A 17748-nucleotide genomic window follows, 5' to 3' on the forward strand; every position below is an offset into this window, starting at 1 on the left:
ATATATATAGGAGGTGAATGATATTTTAAACAAAAGATGATGCAAATTTGTTTCTAAAAAATGTAGAGCCGAAAAGTCAATATCTACAAAATGTCTCAACTCTTGGAGAGTTTGAATTAAGATTAAGTTTAGGAACTATATAATACATCAATATTGAGATCCAGACACATGTTGCAATATAATCATTGTCAGGTTCAACAATCATGTTTAGGTATAATTGAATTGATGGAATTTGGTAACTGAGTCTTGTATCCATGTTTATTTGCATTTAAGAAAGTTAAGTCTTCTTTTATAGGATAATTTTTTGTGGGGAATATTGAAATTCTAGTATAATTAAATATGTGGAGTCTCCCTCATCGGCTAAGGGATGAGGGACTTAGTCTCCTTATATGATTTGGGCAATCTTCACCTCATGAGCTAGTTTTTGATATTGAATTATACCCAATATTCATTTCTTATCAGAATAAAATCTTCTAGTTGAAATTTTTAGCACCAATTAAATTTCATTGGGGTTTATTGAGATAAGTAAGAATTGATAGAAAGTGACACGCGAATAGATTGAGACATGGATAGAGGAGAGACTAGTATACTGAAAGAAAATTAATCTTTCACTCAGACTGTAGCTGATGTTGTTGCTAATCTGAATCGAAGGTCATAATGTCCCACTTAAAAGAAAAAAGTTTAAAAGAGAAATAGAGGGTAGTTTAGACAAAAACTCTTATGATTAAGGCTATTAAATATTTTTCTTAAGGGGTGTGCAAAAACCTCAAAAGACTGAAAATATTAAACTAGTAATTCAAAAGTTAGTTCGATGTGGGAAACATCACGACTTAGATTTGAAGTGTTAAATGAGTTTGGATTCGTGAAATTTGTATGCATTATATTACTTTTGAAAGGTGAGATAAATATTTAGGACATCCTAAAATAGAAAGTGTGGTACATAACTTTGGAGAAATAGGAGTATTTCTGAAGCTAGTAAAAGCACAATGATACATCTCTGTAGCAGAAAATGCAGTGGACAGTTGTTACAAAGTGCATGATGGCTATATTTTACTGTGGTTTTTTACTCTGAGATTTAGTGCATATTTTTCTGCATTTTTGAGTTTACCTGAAGCATGATTAACTAATAAGATTCTTGTTATGCTATATTTGATAGCCATTATATTCTCATTCTGTTGTTCCTAGGGTAGTCCAAATAATGGCATTGTGATTGGATCACCTTCTACGGCGAAAGCAATTCAATTTAAGCCATCAATAAGCAGATCTATCCGCATCACCGACGTGAGTTGTCCATAATATGTTTGACTTTGTCAAGTTAGCGTTTCATAACTCTTAGTTTTGGACTTCATATGCTCTAAATGATGTTATAGATTGCAATGCACCTCCTCTTTACTAGTTAGTATAGGCATTAATTGCTAAATGACACTTTTGAATCCTGAAGAGCTCTTTGATTTTCGTGGAACTTGTAGTGAAAGGAAAATTGAGTTCTTTATTAGGTGGCTGCCACTATATTTTCATCATTGAATGAGAAGTGTATCTGGAAGTTTTTCTTTTTGATGAGGTAAGATGTTTCATTGATGGCATCCAGAAGATGCAGAAATACAAACGAGGTCAATGTTAGCTCCACTACAATTTGTTTCAATACCAGCCAGGGAGCTAACCAAAAAAGCAAAAGAACAAAAACATGGCCCAAGTCAAAGTAAGTGAACTGATAAAATCTAGATGTGAGGCAACATTATTTACAGGGGTTAGGTTGCTCCAACTAAAAAGGTACACTAGACATTTAGCTTTCAAAAAGGGAGGAGGAGTTGAAATACCAGTAAAACATCTGTGATTCCTTTCTTGCCAAAGAACCCAAAAGATACAAGGGGGGATCATCTTCCTGATTTCCTGATGGCTCTGTCAACTTTCCACTTGTTCCACCCTTCAGCTGCTTCTTTAATGCCCTGAGGTAGGGTCCAGCTTACCAGAATGGAAAAAAGCATAGACCACATGAGAACTCCTTTTACAGAGGGTTATCTTGTGTGAGACAGGCTCCCCTAAGGCCTAAGAGGTGTCCAGGAGAAGCAGATTACTTTTTTGGGCAGTTTTGTCTTCCAAATCAGTTTCCAGGGCCAGGAATCAATGATTTCATTCTACTCGCAGAAGTTTCTGTAGCCTGCCTTCACAGTGTAAGAGCCTGATTCAGAGTTGCCCTACTTGAGTCTGTCTGATGCTTGTTCATTCATGGAGAAGATTCCATGTCTTCCATAGAGTTCCAAAGACTTTCCAGTTCCCAGTCCTGCATGTTTCTTCTAAACAGGAGGGTCCCAAGTTGGACCTCCTTCCTTCTGATCTGTTTTGAGCTATTGTTGAGTCTGGAGCATTGTCCATCTGATATAAGGATGGATAACTGTCCTTCAGGGTGTTTGTGCCCAACCATTTATCCTTCCAGAACTTGACATGTAGCCCATTTCCAATCTTGAATGATATGTTCTGTGAGAATTCCTCCCATAGGCTGCTGATGTGTCCATGAGGTGCTTTGTTGTGTTTAGTGCACCAGTGGGACTGTTGCTCATGTTTGGCAGCAATCACCACTTTCCATAAGCTAGAGCCTTCATCTCCAAATCTTCCTAGCCATTTCATTACCATGCTCTTGTTGTGCTTTGCGAGGTCTCTGAATCCCCGTCCACCTTGGGATTTTGGCTGTATTACTCTGGACCACTTGACAAGGTGGAGCTTATGACCTTCAGAGTTACGTTTCCAGCGAAAGGTTCTTCTAGCTTTGTGCAGTTGTTTTAGGACCTTACTTGGGCATAGGAAAGATTGACATGCAATAGGTTGAAATTCTGTCCAAGACACTATTTATCAAGGTCAGTCTGCCACCCACTGAAATGTATTCTAGCTGCCATGTTGACAGTCTTTTTTCCACCTTTCCAGTGACCCGATTCCACACACCAGCTGATTTGTCTTTAGCCCCCAAGGGAAGGCCCAAGTAAGTAGTTGGAAAGGCACCAGCATCTCAGCATAAGATAGCAGCCAGAGCTTCCAAGTTAGGGACTTCATTGACAGGAGGGTATATTACACTCTTTAACATATTGATATGCAGGCCTGAGCTGGCTTCAAATATGAGTAGAGTGAGATTGAGGTGTTGTACCTGAGACCTTTCAGCACCACAAAAGATTATTGTGTCATTTGCATACCATAGGTGTGAAACTGAAATAGAATCTGTTGAAGGGTTTCCTTCTATCCATTGTAGCTGCTTTGCTTTATCGAGCATCTGACTGAGTCCTTCCATGGCTAAAATGAAGAGGAAGGGAGATAGGGGTTTTCCATGTCTTAACCCGTGTATCTGGGAAGTTCTTCTGGATCTCATTATTAGACTAACTTTTTAGCGTCAATTGTGAACAACTTTTAAAATGTACGGTACTAAACAAGAGATAGTTCTCTTGTTACTGCTGTTCTGTATTTATAATAATTGTTACAGGTCCACTTACCTAGTATTATTTAAGGTCTCAGACGACAATGGAGATCTGAATGTATATTCCAAAGAGAGACCTTCTGAGTCGAGATTTTGTGAGTCAACCAGACAGGACTATTCCTATATATACTATTAATAAACACCAATTTTACCTCTGAAAAGGCTTCAGACAATTCCCATTGATACCTCAGATACCATCTAGTCTCTACTGTCATTAGTCTTTAACGTATCTGCGAAACATTAGCATCTGAGAAGAGTACGATTGTTTTCTGCTGCACTTGAACTGCTTTGAAATTTCAATAGGAAGAACACTTTGTATATTTTGGATCATCTTGTGTTGTAAAGTATATGTTCTGCATTTTTTTTTGGTGCAAGTACTTACATCGATCTTGGGCACAGGGCCAGCAAGAATCCTATAATTTCTGTTTTTTATCTAAGTGCCATCAGATATATTTGCAATGCCTAAACTGAAAAGGGTGCCTAGGTCCCCTAGTAATGCCCCATCTCTTTATTGCCCAAAAGGAAAAGTAAACATGACGTGTAGAAGTACTGACGTGTAGAAGTATTGGAACATTGGAGGTTGTCCTATAAAACCCATCAACTGTCACAAAGCTGTGTGTTGAACTTTTGGAGATGAAGCTGCGGGTTGCTTCAGTTTGTCTTTGCCAGCAATTACTCTGTTCTGCTCTCTGAAGACCTTGTGATACTCTTGTTTTTCTTTTGTTTTCCCTTTTTTTATGCCTCTTCCATTCCAGCGGGTTAACATTCATGGAGGTCTTCCTTGTCAATTTGTTCCCAATGGCAGATTCCATTTTTCCTGTGTTTTGACAGGTTTTCTTTGGGTATAGTTTAATTTCTTATAGTGCTTTGAAGCCTGTAAAGTCTTGTTTCCAAAGTTCAGTTTTTCTTTTCAAGTACTTCTGCAACTTTTATACTCGTTCAAGTTAGCCTTGTTTCCTAAAGAAGTTTATCTTTGTGATCATCACCATAATACCCTATGTTTATTCATATCCTTCTATCTTTTTTTTGATGACCGAGAAATCCGTCTGGGGCCGATCCTTTGGACCAACCGCAGCCTTTGAAACTCGGTGGATAATGGGCCCGCCCCTCTACCCTTCTCCACTTAAATACCAGGCTTTGCTTTTGCATGGTGTGGGGGCTCGAACCTGTGACCTAAGACACAAATCCACCACCCTTTGCCACTTGAGCTAGGCCCTGGGGGCATTCATATCCCTCTAATTAGTTCCACCCCTCCCTACTTTTTCTAAATTTTCAGTGTGGATTGCCTCTTTGACTAATTTTAATCCCTTTTTTTTTTGTTTACTAAACTTCTTAGCCTCTAGAGCATATCGGTTGCTTGCTTCCCTAATATTTCCATGTACTTTGATGAGGAGGAACTAGAACCACACATGCATATGAAGGAATGAGCTTGTTTTCTGTATATTGATGTCAATTGACCTCATATACGATTTTTTCCTTTTGCTGCCTTTTTTATTTAATATTTAATCTCATTAATCATTTTTTATATACTGGCTAAAAGTTAACCGCCCAACCCCGGGCAGCTTTCACATTTAGTTCTATCCCCATGCTAACGTTATTCCAGCCTCTATCCTCTCTGATTTAATTTTAAGTGCAACAACTATAACTGCATCTCAATTCTAAGCAAACTAGGATTGGCTATGTGAATTCTCATTGTTCATGTCTCTCTATTTAAGCCTTGTTTCAGTCCAACATTTTAAAAATTAGTTTCTCTGACACTAGAAGTTCTCTACATCTTCCAACAATAACAACTACTCTGCCCCAAACAAGTTAGGTGTGAATACTAATTGACCATGTTTCTCCATTTAAATACATATCAGGCCAATATTATACAAAATAACAACAACAACAAACCCAGTGTATTCCCATAAATGGGGTCTGGCGAGGGTAGTGTGTACCAGACCTTACCCCTGCCTTATAAAGATAGAGAGGTTGTTTCTGATAGACCCTCGGCTCAAGGAACAGTGGAGATAAAACAAGTAGCAAACAATAGTAACAACAATATATTAAGTTAACGGGCGCGAATGACACAACATGTAATAGTAAAGAACCATGAATAAGATAATACAGAAATAGTCCTAGTACTACTGGTAAGCCTATGAGGAACATACTACTATCTGTCAACCTACAACCCTAATCCTCGACCTCCACACCTTTCTATCGTAGGTTATATCCTTGGTAAGCTGGAGCAAAGACATGTCCTGCCTAACTACCTCTCCCCCATACTTCTTTATTAGGACTGCCCCTTCCCTTCCTGAGACCCGCAATGGACAACCTCTCGTACCTCCTGACCGGAGCATCTATGTCTCTTCTTTTCACATGCCCGAACCATCTCAGCCTCGACTCCCGCAACTTGTCCTCCATCGATGCCACTCCTACCTTGTCCCTAATAACTTCATTCCAGTGTTGTTAAAGGCGCGCTTAAAGCGCGCTGTTGAGCGCTCTGCCTCGCTTTCTGGGCGCTTTAGTGTCGCATCAAAGCTCTAAGGCATGCTTTTCCTTGCCAATGAGTGTAATACTGAAAAGTTGACCTTAAAGAATTGATATTTCACTTTATAGTTCAATTTCTTTGCCCATATATTTGTTATTCATGCTTATAATGATTAGTCTTGGACTACATGCATATTTTTAATTTTTTTTCCAATTACGCCTTTTTTCACTAAAGCCTATGCTTTATTTGCGCTTTGCGCTTAAAGCACCAACGACCTTAGAGCTTTTTTGCCCTTTTCACCTTTGATAACACTGCTTCATTCCTGATTCTGTCCTTCCTGGTATGACCATACATCCATCTCAACATCCCCATTTCAGCTACTTTCATCTTCTGGACATGGAACTTCTTGACGGGCCAGCATTAGCCCCATACAACATAGCCAGTCTAACCACCACTTTGTAGTACTTGCCCTTAAGTCCAGGTAGCACACTCTTATCACACAAAACCCCCGAGGCGAGTGTCCATCTCATCCACCCCGCTTCAATACGATGTCTAACATTCTCGTCAATCTTCCCGTTGCCTTGAATAATAGACCCAAGATACTTGAAACTATCTCTTTTGGGGACGACTTGAGTACTAATCTTCACTTCCTCTCCTTCATGCATCCCATCACTGAACTTGACCTCCAAGTACTCAGTTTTCGACTTACTCAACTTAAAACCCTTAGACTCTAGCGTTAGTCTCCAAACTTCCAACCTAGCATTAACATCGTCACGCGTCTCATCAATTAGGACTATGTCATCAGCGAATAACATACACCATGGCACCTCCCCTTGTATATGTCCGTCAGCACCTCTAACGCTAAGGCAAACAAAAACGGGCTAAGAGTCGATCCCTGATGCAACCCCATCTCCACTTGGAAATGATCCGAGTCTCCTCTCGCAGTCCTCACCCAAGTCTTCGCTCCCTCGTACATGTCCTTAATCACTCCAATGTACGCCACTGGGACACCGCTAGCCTCCATACATCTCCTTAGGACATCTCTCGGGACTTTGAGGCCTTCTCCAGGTCTATGAATACCATATGCAAGTTCTTCTTCCTTTCCCTATACTTCTCCACCAATCTCCTCACAAGGTGAATGGCTTATGTAGTAGACCTTCCCGACATAAATCTGAACTGGTTCTCGCCTTCTCAGAAATAGTAGCACTACGTCTCACCCTCCTCTCCACCACCTCTCTCAAATTTTCATATTATGACTCAGCAACTTGATACCCCTATAGTTGTTGCAGTCCTGAATATCACCTTTGTTATTGTATAACGGGATCATCAAACTCCATTGCCACTCTTCGGGCATCTTCTTCACCCTGAAAATGACATTAAACAACCCAGTAAGCCATTCCAAGCCTGCCCAACCCACTTCTTTCCAAAATTTTATTGGGATCTCGTCACGCCCAGTTGCCTTACCCCCGCTCATATTCCGCATTGCCCCCTCAACCTCTTCGCTCCTAATATGCCTGCAAAACCCAAAATCCCCCCGACTCCCTCAGTTTTTCAACTCACCTAGCACGATGTTCCTGTCCCCTTCTTCGTTCAAGAGTCTATGGAAGTACTCATGCCATCTATGCCTAATACACGCCTCTTCCACCAGAACCTTACCATCTTCATCTTTGATGCACCGCACTTGATCCAGGTCCCAAGCCTTCCTCTCCTTAATCTTGGCCAACCTGTATAGCTTCCTGTCGCCTCCTTTGCCCCCAAGATCCTCATACAATTGCTCAAAAGCTGCAGTCTTAGCTGCCGTGATTGCCAATTTCGCCTCTTTCCTTGCCTTATAACACTCCTACGCGTCCTCTGCTTCTCCTCATTCGTGCTCCCCACTAGCTTCAGATATGCCGCTTTCTTAGCTTCCACTTTTCCTTGGACCTCCTCGTTCCACCACTAGTCCCCTTTGTGGCCTCCCGAATAACCCTTCGATACCCTTAACACCTCTCTAGCAGCTTCCCTAATGCAGTTCGCTGCCGTGGTCCACATATTACTCGCATCCCCACTACTCTTCTAGGCCCCCATGGCCAACAGCTTCTCTCCCAACTCCTGCGCCTTTGCCGTAGTCAAGTCTCCCCACTTAATCTTCGGTTGGCCGTACATCACTCTCTTCTTCCTTACTCTCTTGACCTCCAAGTCCATTACAAGGAGCCTATTCTGCGTTGACAGACACTCACTCGGGGATAACCTTGCAATCAATGCAAAGGCTCCTATAACCCCTCCTAAAGAGAAGGTAATCAATCTGAGTCCTGGCAACCTTACTTCGGAAAGTGACCACGTGCTCCTCCCTCTTCTGGAAACTTGAATTAGCTAACACCAGGTCAAAAGCGTTAGCAAAATCCAACAATGAGGTACCACACTCATTCCTTACTACGAAACCGAGCCGCCATGCTCCTCGTCATAACCCCCTATGACGAGCTTCTCGGAGTGTGAAATACCACGCACAACCTCATCCAAATCATCCCAAAAGCGCCTTTTGACCTCCTCGCCCAGGCCCACGTTAGGCGCGTAAGCGCTAATTACGTTAAAAGTGACCTCACCAACCACTAGCTTAATAGTCATTGGCCTATCATTTACCCTCCTAACAGCTACAACCATTTCCCTGAGATCCCTATCAACTAAAATACCTACCCGTTAATATCCCGAGCCCTCGTACCCTTCCATCTAGTCTCCTAAACACATGCTATATTAATCTCCTCGTGTAAAATCTTCCCTAACTCTATAGACTTACCCGTCAGTGACGCTATGTTCCACGACCCACTCTCAGCCTACTAGATCCCTTACCCCCTTGTCACCCTTGTCCCCCGCCCCTTTTCCCACCCGATAACATGACCCTACTCTACCATCGTTCCGACTATCCACCCCATTAACAAAGAAACTAAGGACTATGACTTAAGAATAAAACTACTGCAAATGCAGACAAGTGGAAAAGCTTCAATATAGACTAAAAATATTTTCTTAATCACACAAGATATACAATGATAAGCTAATGGCAGAGAAAGGTAAACACGCAACAAACGCAGACAACTAATGCAATACTCAAGGGTAAAAGGCAGGCAACAAAGCTATGAACACGAAAGATACAAATACTAAGCAGGAATGATAGAACATGGAATGTCTACGGATGCCAAAATGGTGTAGACGAACAATATCTACAGTCCGAGAATACCTACGCGCAGCCCGCCTCTAGCTGTCCGCGCTTGGGCCCCACGCGCCTCTCAAGGCTTGCCAAATAATTGCCTCTGTGTAGAATCCTCTGCCGCCGCTGCTGCTCCAAAAATTCAACAAGCAGCCCACCGAGAAAGGACAGAAGACGACCAAAAAGAGCTCTGCTGCCTGACGGAGATGCCCGATGATTGAGAAAAAACAAAAAAAAACTGGAGAAAAGAAGACGAGGGTAGAGGAGAAGAGGGGTAGTGGAGGAGGAAGAAAGAGGAGGCAGAAACATGGGGAAGATAAAGAGGCGGGGAGAGANAGACATTAGGTTAGAGTGAGGAGATCCGGTAATCTGAGATGGGGATAGAGGAAATAAGAGGGGAGGAAGGTGAAGAAGAACATGGGAAACGTTAGAGAAGGGGGGAGGGGACTTACCTGATTCCGGTGGAGGTCGCCGGAGTTACGCCGGCGTTAGCTGAGGCGTTAGGTTAGAGAGACATTAGGTTAGAGTGAGGAGATCCGGTAATCTGAGATGGGGATAGAGGAAAGAAGAGGGGAGGAAGGTGAAGAAAAACAGGGGAAACGTTAGAGAAGGGGGGAGGGGACTTACCTGATTCCGGTGGAGGTCGCCAGAGTTACGCCGGCGTTAGCTGAGGCGTTAGGTTAGAGAGACGTTAGGTTAGAGTGAGAATTTTGACTTATTTTCCTTCTTCAATATTATACAAAATAAGAATAAAAATAAAAGCATTAGAAGTTCTCTATATTTTATCCGGGCATAATAATCTATAATAGGACTAATATATACTCCTAGAAAGCATAGGACCTGAAGTAGTGTGCTATCAGGTCTAAAACATATTCCCAACTAATTGTTATCGTATATATAGATCTTTTCTTCTATTGTGCTCTATCTTTCGCTAAGTCCATGGATTCCAAGAGATTGTAGATCTTTCGAGACAACTTCCTTCCATGTGATTTAGATCTACCTCGTTCCGTCTTACACCTTCACTCACACGATCTCACACCTACAGAACAGTGCATCTGGAGGTCGATGTAGGATATAACTAAACCATCTCCAGACCTCTCATTTTATTCCCAATGTGAGCTACTTGCACCTTCTAGCGAATGCGCTCATTTTTCAGCTTGTCTAATCTTGTGAGGTCGTAAATCCATCATAGCATCCGCAGCTGTGTGACACTCATCTTGTGGACGTGTTGGACTTTTACAGCCCAACATTTGCTCCCATATAACATTGAAAAAGGGAGGGTGTGAGTGGGGGTGTAGGGGTGGGTTGGTGAGGATGGAGAATAGGGTGGGAAAGATTGAAAAAGAGTCTTGGAAAATGTTTTCTCTTCTCTTAATAAGGAAAATATTTTCCTTCAATTGAAGGAAAATGAGTTCATGAGGAAAATATTTTCCAAAACACTTATGCCAACCAAACATGAAAAAATTGGAAAACCTTTTCTGAAAATATTTTCCTTCATACCAAGCACACCCTTAATGTACTCTTGAGTACCTCTTTATCGAAAGTGATGTATTTCAAGTGGGAAAAAATATTCTCTTTCTTAACATGTACTCTTCAAGAACAAATGAAAAACTATACAAGTTTGCTTCTACTTCTTAACTATTTTTGGTAGTACACATCTAGAAAGAACAAAGACGCTAAACAATAGCAAACAATACTTACTATATTTAGAAGGAAAAAAAAACTCTCAGTCAACTATAGTGAGAAGAAACATACGAAGGAAAAGGAGTTAGAATACCTTTATAATATTTTTCATTTTAAAAAATGATATCATGTATTTTGAGTGAGCAAAAGTTGGAAGATAACCTACTAGGCTAACTCATATTTTACCCATGAATACCATATTTCTACGGGTTGAATATGGATGGAAGCCTAAATTTTACCCTAACATAAATATCACTCATCCAACCCATTAAAATGCTGGCGGATTGGCCGGGTTGACAAAATATGCACTCATTTTGCCAGCACTAGTTTTATGGAACTTGCCTATCACTGTGGTAGGCATCTTTATGTCATTGAACACTCTAGTGACCTAGTCGCACTTCCATTTCAACCATCGGATTTTGATTTTATGCGTAACATCTTCGTCTATTATTTCATTCTCGTTAAATAACGAGCCTAGATAACTGAGTTGTTTGCATTTAGGTACCACAATCCTCTGTAATCTCGCATCAGCTTCAATCTTATGCTGGCTAAACTTGCTGTGCATATCTTTAAACTTGCTTCTACTTTTAAGTTCTCTACATTGTCTTTTGGCATAAAAGACAAAAACTCCAGCAAACATTGGACCTAAGATAACGTACTACAAACATTGGAATGAGCTTCATTTGGCTGTGAAATAGTAGGATGGATAGCAGCATTTTTATCTCTTTTCAATTTAGATTGTCAGAGGAGGTATTACTGGCAAATTGATTACTTGGGTGATACATAGATATACTTTTTAGTTGTACCTAATTTCGAGGACAGATTCTTTTCCTAGCTCATTCATTAAGTTTTGTTTGCAGGACGAGAATGCTGCAAGAAGTCCCCATCATGTCTGAAATTGGTTGTTTTTCGATGAGCATTTGGGAAACATCCATTCTCCATTTTTTATCTGGAGATTTAGTTTATGCACTTGATCCAGCAGGTTTGTGTATGGTAGTGAGTTCTGTACAGTCACCAAATGGTAGTATTCTTTTCCAGGATAAATACAAATGATAAACCTTGTCTTTTTGTTGTCATGTAAAGATAATCATGTAAGTTCCCATATTTTGGCAATGCAATTTTACACCTTTCAAGTAAAAGCGTTTTGAAGATGTCTCAGTATGAGGTTCATCAACTGAAGATAGGTTTTGAATTCTATTGCTCTGGTAACCGACTTCTATTTCTTCCCTTGCATCTTCCTCACATTCGTATTGGACTTGATTTGATGTGGCTCGATATGTTACTGGCCTCGTTTAGCTTATTATCTATGGAAGCAAAACTGCGTCGTGACTGGAGATGCATTTTTAATGCTTGTGACGTGATGTCGGGGAAGTCTTACAGTAACTGGAGTGTACTTAACAAGAGCTGGTGCAATTTGCATCTTTCATCTATTCTTTGGCAGGTATTGTCATTGCAGCAGATCATGCTTCAGGAATGTCTTGATACTCACTTTGTGCTAGTTGAATACTTTTGCCCTAGCCCTCGTCTTTCACTATATGGAAAAGGATTTAAACTATATATGCTAACTCTTTTTTCTTTTTATACTACTCCCTCCATTCCAATTTATGTGAACCCTGTTTGACGGGCACGGAATTTAAGAAAAAATGAAGAGTTTTAGAATTTGTGATTCTAAACAAGTCAAATTGAGGTTCAGAGTATTTGTGTGGTTATAAATGCTTCTCATTAAGGGTAGACTTGAAACTTTAAGCTAAATTGTTTCCAAATTTAGAAACGGGTCATTCTTTTTGGAACGGAACAAAAAGAAAATAGGTTCACATAAACTGGATCCGGTGGAGTATTAGTTAATGGTAACTTCTGATCGCATATTATTGAATATTGATTAATACATACACAAAAGTGTACTTGTAATTTCCTTATACCTGACATGATTGTGTGGATATTTCTTAGAGAAATTAACTTATATAGCAGCCCCCTCAAAAGAATAACCGGCAAATGTATCTTTATACTATTATAGTGTATAATGCATGTATATTAGCTAGGGGCTGTAAATAATTTTGGTCGAGTACATGTGTTAAAAGCCCTTTTTTATGCCGTCAGTCAGAAACCTTGCTCTATGGGAATGTGAACTTTTTGCCTTTTCATCAATTGAAGGTAACATAAAATCAACTCATTTCAACTATCAACTAGTCTAACTTGTTGAATAAATGCTTCCCTTCTCATTTAGTTCCTCATGAATTAAAAAGATTAAAAAAAAAAATTTGAAGTAAGATAGAATGGTAAATCCTAAGTTAAAAATTATATGCATTTATCAAGTTACAAGTAATCCATTAAACGTGGGATGCTTTGAGATTTCATCAATACATTAGCAATTTTATATTTCTTTTTTTTTTTTAGGTTGGGGTTTGGGGGGGGGGGGGGGAATTTTTTTTTCCTTCTGAAAAGCGTATTTGTTTCCATAAATAAAGCAATTAATTCAGTGTAATCTCTGCTTCTTTCGTTGTATACATTAAGGACCTGTTTGGAAAGCCACCCCATAATTGAATTTGAGTGTAATTGGCTGTAATGACATTGTTTTGACATGTTTGTCTGACCAATTAATTACCTAGTCAGCATGTAATTGGGTGTAATTGAGGGGGTGTAATTACACTCTGTAAATCTCAAGAGGGAGCTGAGAATTGCGGGTAATTACATGGTATATTACCAGGTTATTTTTTGAATCTCTTTTCTTTTTAATTTACTTTTTATTTCTATTGTTTTTCTTTTAATTTATTTTTTAACTTTTTAAATTCTTTTTTTTACTTTATTTTTTTTATTTCCTTATTTCTCATTTCCCAATCTTTATTTCACATGTTTCTACATAATTTCTCATATTTTATTTCTTTCTTAATTATTTTTCTTATTTTTTTTATATTACACAGTTATGTTATTATCCTAAGTTTTCTAAGAAATTATACCCCATACCTTAGAAAGGATAAGTCATCCACAAACTTGACTTATAATATATGATGTCATTAAAGTTGAACTTTGTTATTGGATGAGGTTATATGCAAACTTAACTATGTTAAAATGATAAGATTACTTTTTAATTGTGCTATTATTCTAGTTTTGAAACTCCTCCTCCTAATATTAAAAATAATGAATCGTAGTAAACTTAACATATAATGAGTGATATCATTGAAATAGAATCTCATTTTTGAATGAGGTTATAGGCTTATGTTTTCCTTTTCTTTGAATTATACGTACTTAAATTTTATTGAAACTTAATTTATTTTATGTTGTAATTTTACATAAGAGTATTATGTTATTTATTTCATTGGATTTTGAATTTACGTTATATCTTTGCTTCCATTATATTTGCTTTAGTAGTATTCTCTTATTAATTTAGATTGCATGTCATTTAGTTTCCAGTTAAAATTGATAGATTATTTTTTTGTAAAACATTTGAGTAATATTATGGAATTATATTTATAAATTTAATTATTTTATCAAGCATGCAATCCATATGTTCTTACAAAATATGTACTTTTCGTTTTTATAATTTTTTAAAGTAAAATATTATTAATTTTTTAAAAATATATCAATTATTTTTATAATATTAGTTACAAATATATGATTAGTAATTAATATATTTTCAAGGAATAATATCTATCTTAAATATCAAATTTAATATTATTTATAAAGGCAAATATTTGGTAAGTCTTAGCTTTTAATTTTTGACAATTAACTTTATATTTAAAATTTAATCAAATTGTGTAATTACACTTGTGCTACCAAACAATACACTTATAATTACACTGTAATTATATTATGACAAACAAACAAGTTATCGTAATTAGGATGATATGTAATTACTATTCTAATAATTATACCAATTTCAATTATCTGGTGACTTTCCAAACAGAACTTTACAAAAGCTTCATTATTATTAAACATTGAAGGACAGAGTTATCATATTCATACCCCACGCAACGAATAATAATACACATTATATGAAATAAGACTAGACAAGCTTGAGAAATGCCGATCCATGATTTGGGCCATATGGTACGATCACAATCCTAGAATTTCTACGTAAACGCGTGCATTAATTCCTTTTCAATTTCAAAATTACTGTCCTGTAAAATTCTTATCCATATATATTGTATTTGTCCTGTCGATGCAGCCAGGGGCGAAACTACATATCCTAAAGAGCGGTCAACTGACATCCTTCCTCGAAAAATTAAATTGCGTATATAAATAAAATATTAGGTTTTAAAGGTATAATATATTGAACACTCTTTGTCAGAGAATTTTTATTTACTACCTTCAAGTTTGAACACCCATAAAGAAATTCCTGACTTCGGCACTGGATGCATCTCCAATTTTATTTATTAAAAAAGGTCAAACTTATTTGGTAGACACAGAAATTAACAGTATAAGGAGCGTAGAACAGTACTATCATAAATGCTCTTCTTCTGCCTTTAAAGTGGTAAAACACAGGTGAAATTGCGCGTTACCAAATGCTCATAAGATTTATTTATGGGTGGACCTGAAAATAGTCAATTTTAATTTTATATGCTTCAAAAAACATCTTAAATAGATTCTAAACGCGTAACTGAGTAACATGTTGACATGCTTAATTAATTGATCTCAAGTTGATATTTATTATATTACACCCACTCTTTGAAGAAATAGTAATACTCTATTACGTTTAAAATTGTAAACAACAGTGATATTAGCTCTTAAATATTAAGATGTCACGAAGTTCTATACAATTTAAGATCTAAGAGACAATATAAGTATAAACACCTCTACCTTAATGATAACAGGTGAATTTGACTATAATCACACCTTAAATAATCACCTTCTTGTGTAGTTTTAATGCTAAAAGTGATGACAAAATGCTCTTATTAGTGCTTTTCATGATTTGTAGGTGATATATGTATAAAGACGGCTAAGGAGCAGTTTTGGAGTCAAAAGTGATGAAAAAAAGGCCAACTGTGAAATTTCCTAAGTGACCTGTGCAAAAACAGGCCGAAGATTCAGAGAACTGGATCCACCGCGGTTCCACCGCGACCGCGGCAGAACCGCGGTGGGAAGCAGCTGCAGAACCTCAGTGATTCCGCGAGGGTGTTTGGCCGCGGTTCCACCGCGACTGCGGCAGAACCGCGGCAGGCGCAGTAAACTTCAGGGACCAAAGTGTCAATTACGGGATTTTTAGACCTAAACCCTAGTTAAAACATTAGACTTCGCCCAAGAGAGGCATGTATTGATTTTTTAGGTTTCTTAGCAAGGAAAAAGATTGGGAGAAAATACTCTAAACATCTTTCTTCTTTTCTTTTGATTTTATGATGAATTCAATCTTAGTTTATTTTCCCATAGCCATGAGTAGCTAAATTCCTTGTCTAAGGCTTTGATGGAACCTATTGGGTGATGAACTTCTTGTTTATGTGAATACAAATTGCTAGTTTAATCTTTATTTGTTCAACTTCGTGTTCGTTGTAGTTAATTGACAGGATCCTCAATTAGCTGTGCCTATTTAGTGTGCATAACTTGAAAAAGAGTGCATATTTAGGGTATTGTTGAACAACACCACTCCTAAATTATTAGAGGAATCTATAATTGCGGGTTTAAAGGCGGGATTAGGAATAACGAAGCCTTGGGTGCAATCTAAATTGAATTGTGCTAAATAAAGCAAGCTAGTGTATCTCGGGAGAGTGCAATAGTAGATTACTGTGATTACTCGGGAGAGATTTGCGGCAAGATTAGCGTTCATGATTGATAGAGATGTGTGGGTAAATTTGTATGAGCATAAACAGAAGGGATTCCATCAATAGGGGAAATCATTGCCTTAGCTTTTTCTCATAATTGTTTACAACCCTTATTTTTTTACTTAGTTACAGCCATTTAGTTATTTGCAAGCTAGTTATTAAAGAACACTCAACTGAGATTTGAATATTTGGGAAGCTGGTTCTAAAGACTTAGTGGGTCTGAAGATAGCGGTTGATAGGTTAACTCTCTGTGGATTCGACCCTGGGCGTAATACTCGGGTTATATTTGCAACGTCCGCAGAATCCTTTTTATAAGGCATAATTGGGCGTGATCACTTAACCAAAGGGTCAATGGTATAAGTCATGTTGGGAGACAATTAGGAATTAGTAATTTAGGGAGCCACTATTAATTCTTTAAAGGATATGGGAGAACTTAAAGAAATAAAAATACAAAAAGAATTAGTAATATTTTGGGATGGTAATGTGGGAATTAGTAATGCATGGGTTGTTATGCAAGGATTGGCAATGCAGGAAATAGTAATGCGAAAATTGTAATTTAGAAATTATTTTGTGTCGGATGTCTGGTTTTAAATTAAATATATCATATATAATATAATATTTTACTTTTAAAACAAAATAAAAGGTTTGTTATGGATAAGAAAAAGGATAAAAGATAGAAGGGTATCCTTGTCATTTCCATTGAAAGAAAAATAAGTACCAAATAATGTGTAAGTTATACCGAATTATTATGCGGATAGGAAAAAGAAAATCAAACCTTGTATGAGTTTTATACATGTATTATAACTCCTAATGAGCAATTGCGAAGCTGGAAATTTTTTCAAGGGTATTTAAAATTGAATGAGTGAAAAGAAAATTTCCGACAAGGGGTGTTCAATATGTGTATATATCTCTAAAATGTAATATTTTACTTATATACACAATGCACTTTTTTGACGAAGGGTGATAAGTTGACCACTCTTGTGACCATGTGGCTTTGCCACTGCTAATGAGTCCTACTAAACGGGCCATATAGTACACTGTAAATTCAATACTTTGATAACTTATACTATTCAGTGATATGATTCAAATTTCTGAATTTTGTATTAAGTATTCATACTTTATATTGTCAAACCACTCTTTAATCCGGGGCATAGAATAGAATATGACAAAAGGTACAGTTGATTGAGTCTGTTCATTGGATGAG

General features: G+C 37.8%; 1 protein-coding gene across 3 annotated transcripts in view; it reads left to right on the forward strand.

The window, feature by feature from the left end:
- The window catches only part of LOC109230379, a 22408-nt gene extending 10463 nt beyond the window's left edge, over positions 1-11945 (forward strand). Inside the window, exons 4-5 of one of the 3 annotated variants that reach the window (XM_019395887.1) lie at positions 1186-1281; positions 11655-11945. In XM_019395887.1, the coding sequence (XP_019251432.1) occupies positions 1186-1281; positions 11655-11690 (132 nt within the window). In that variant the 3' untranslated portion in view covers positions 11691-11945. Of the gene's footprint in view, positions 1-1185; positions 1282-11654 lie in introns of those variants that run through there. The other 2 variants (XM_019395894.1, XM_019395902.1) reach the window with 2 other exon arrangements.

Source organism: Nicotiana attenuata, chromosome 1, assembly GCF_001879085.1.
Source record: "Nicotiana attenuata strain UT chromosome 1, NIATTr2, whole genome shotgun sequence".
NCBI lineage: Eukaryota > Viridiplantae > Streptophyta > Magnoliopsida > Solanales > Solanaceae > Nicotiana > Nicotiana attenuata.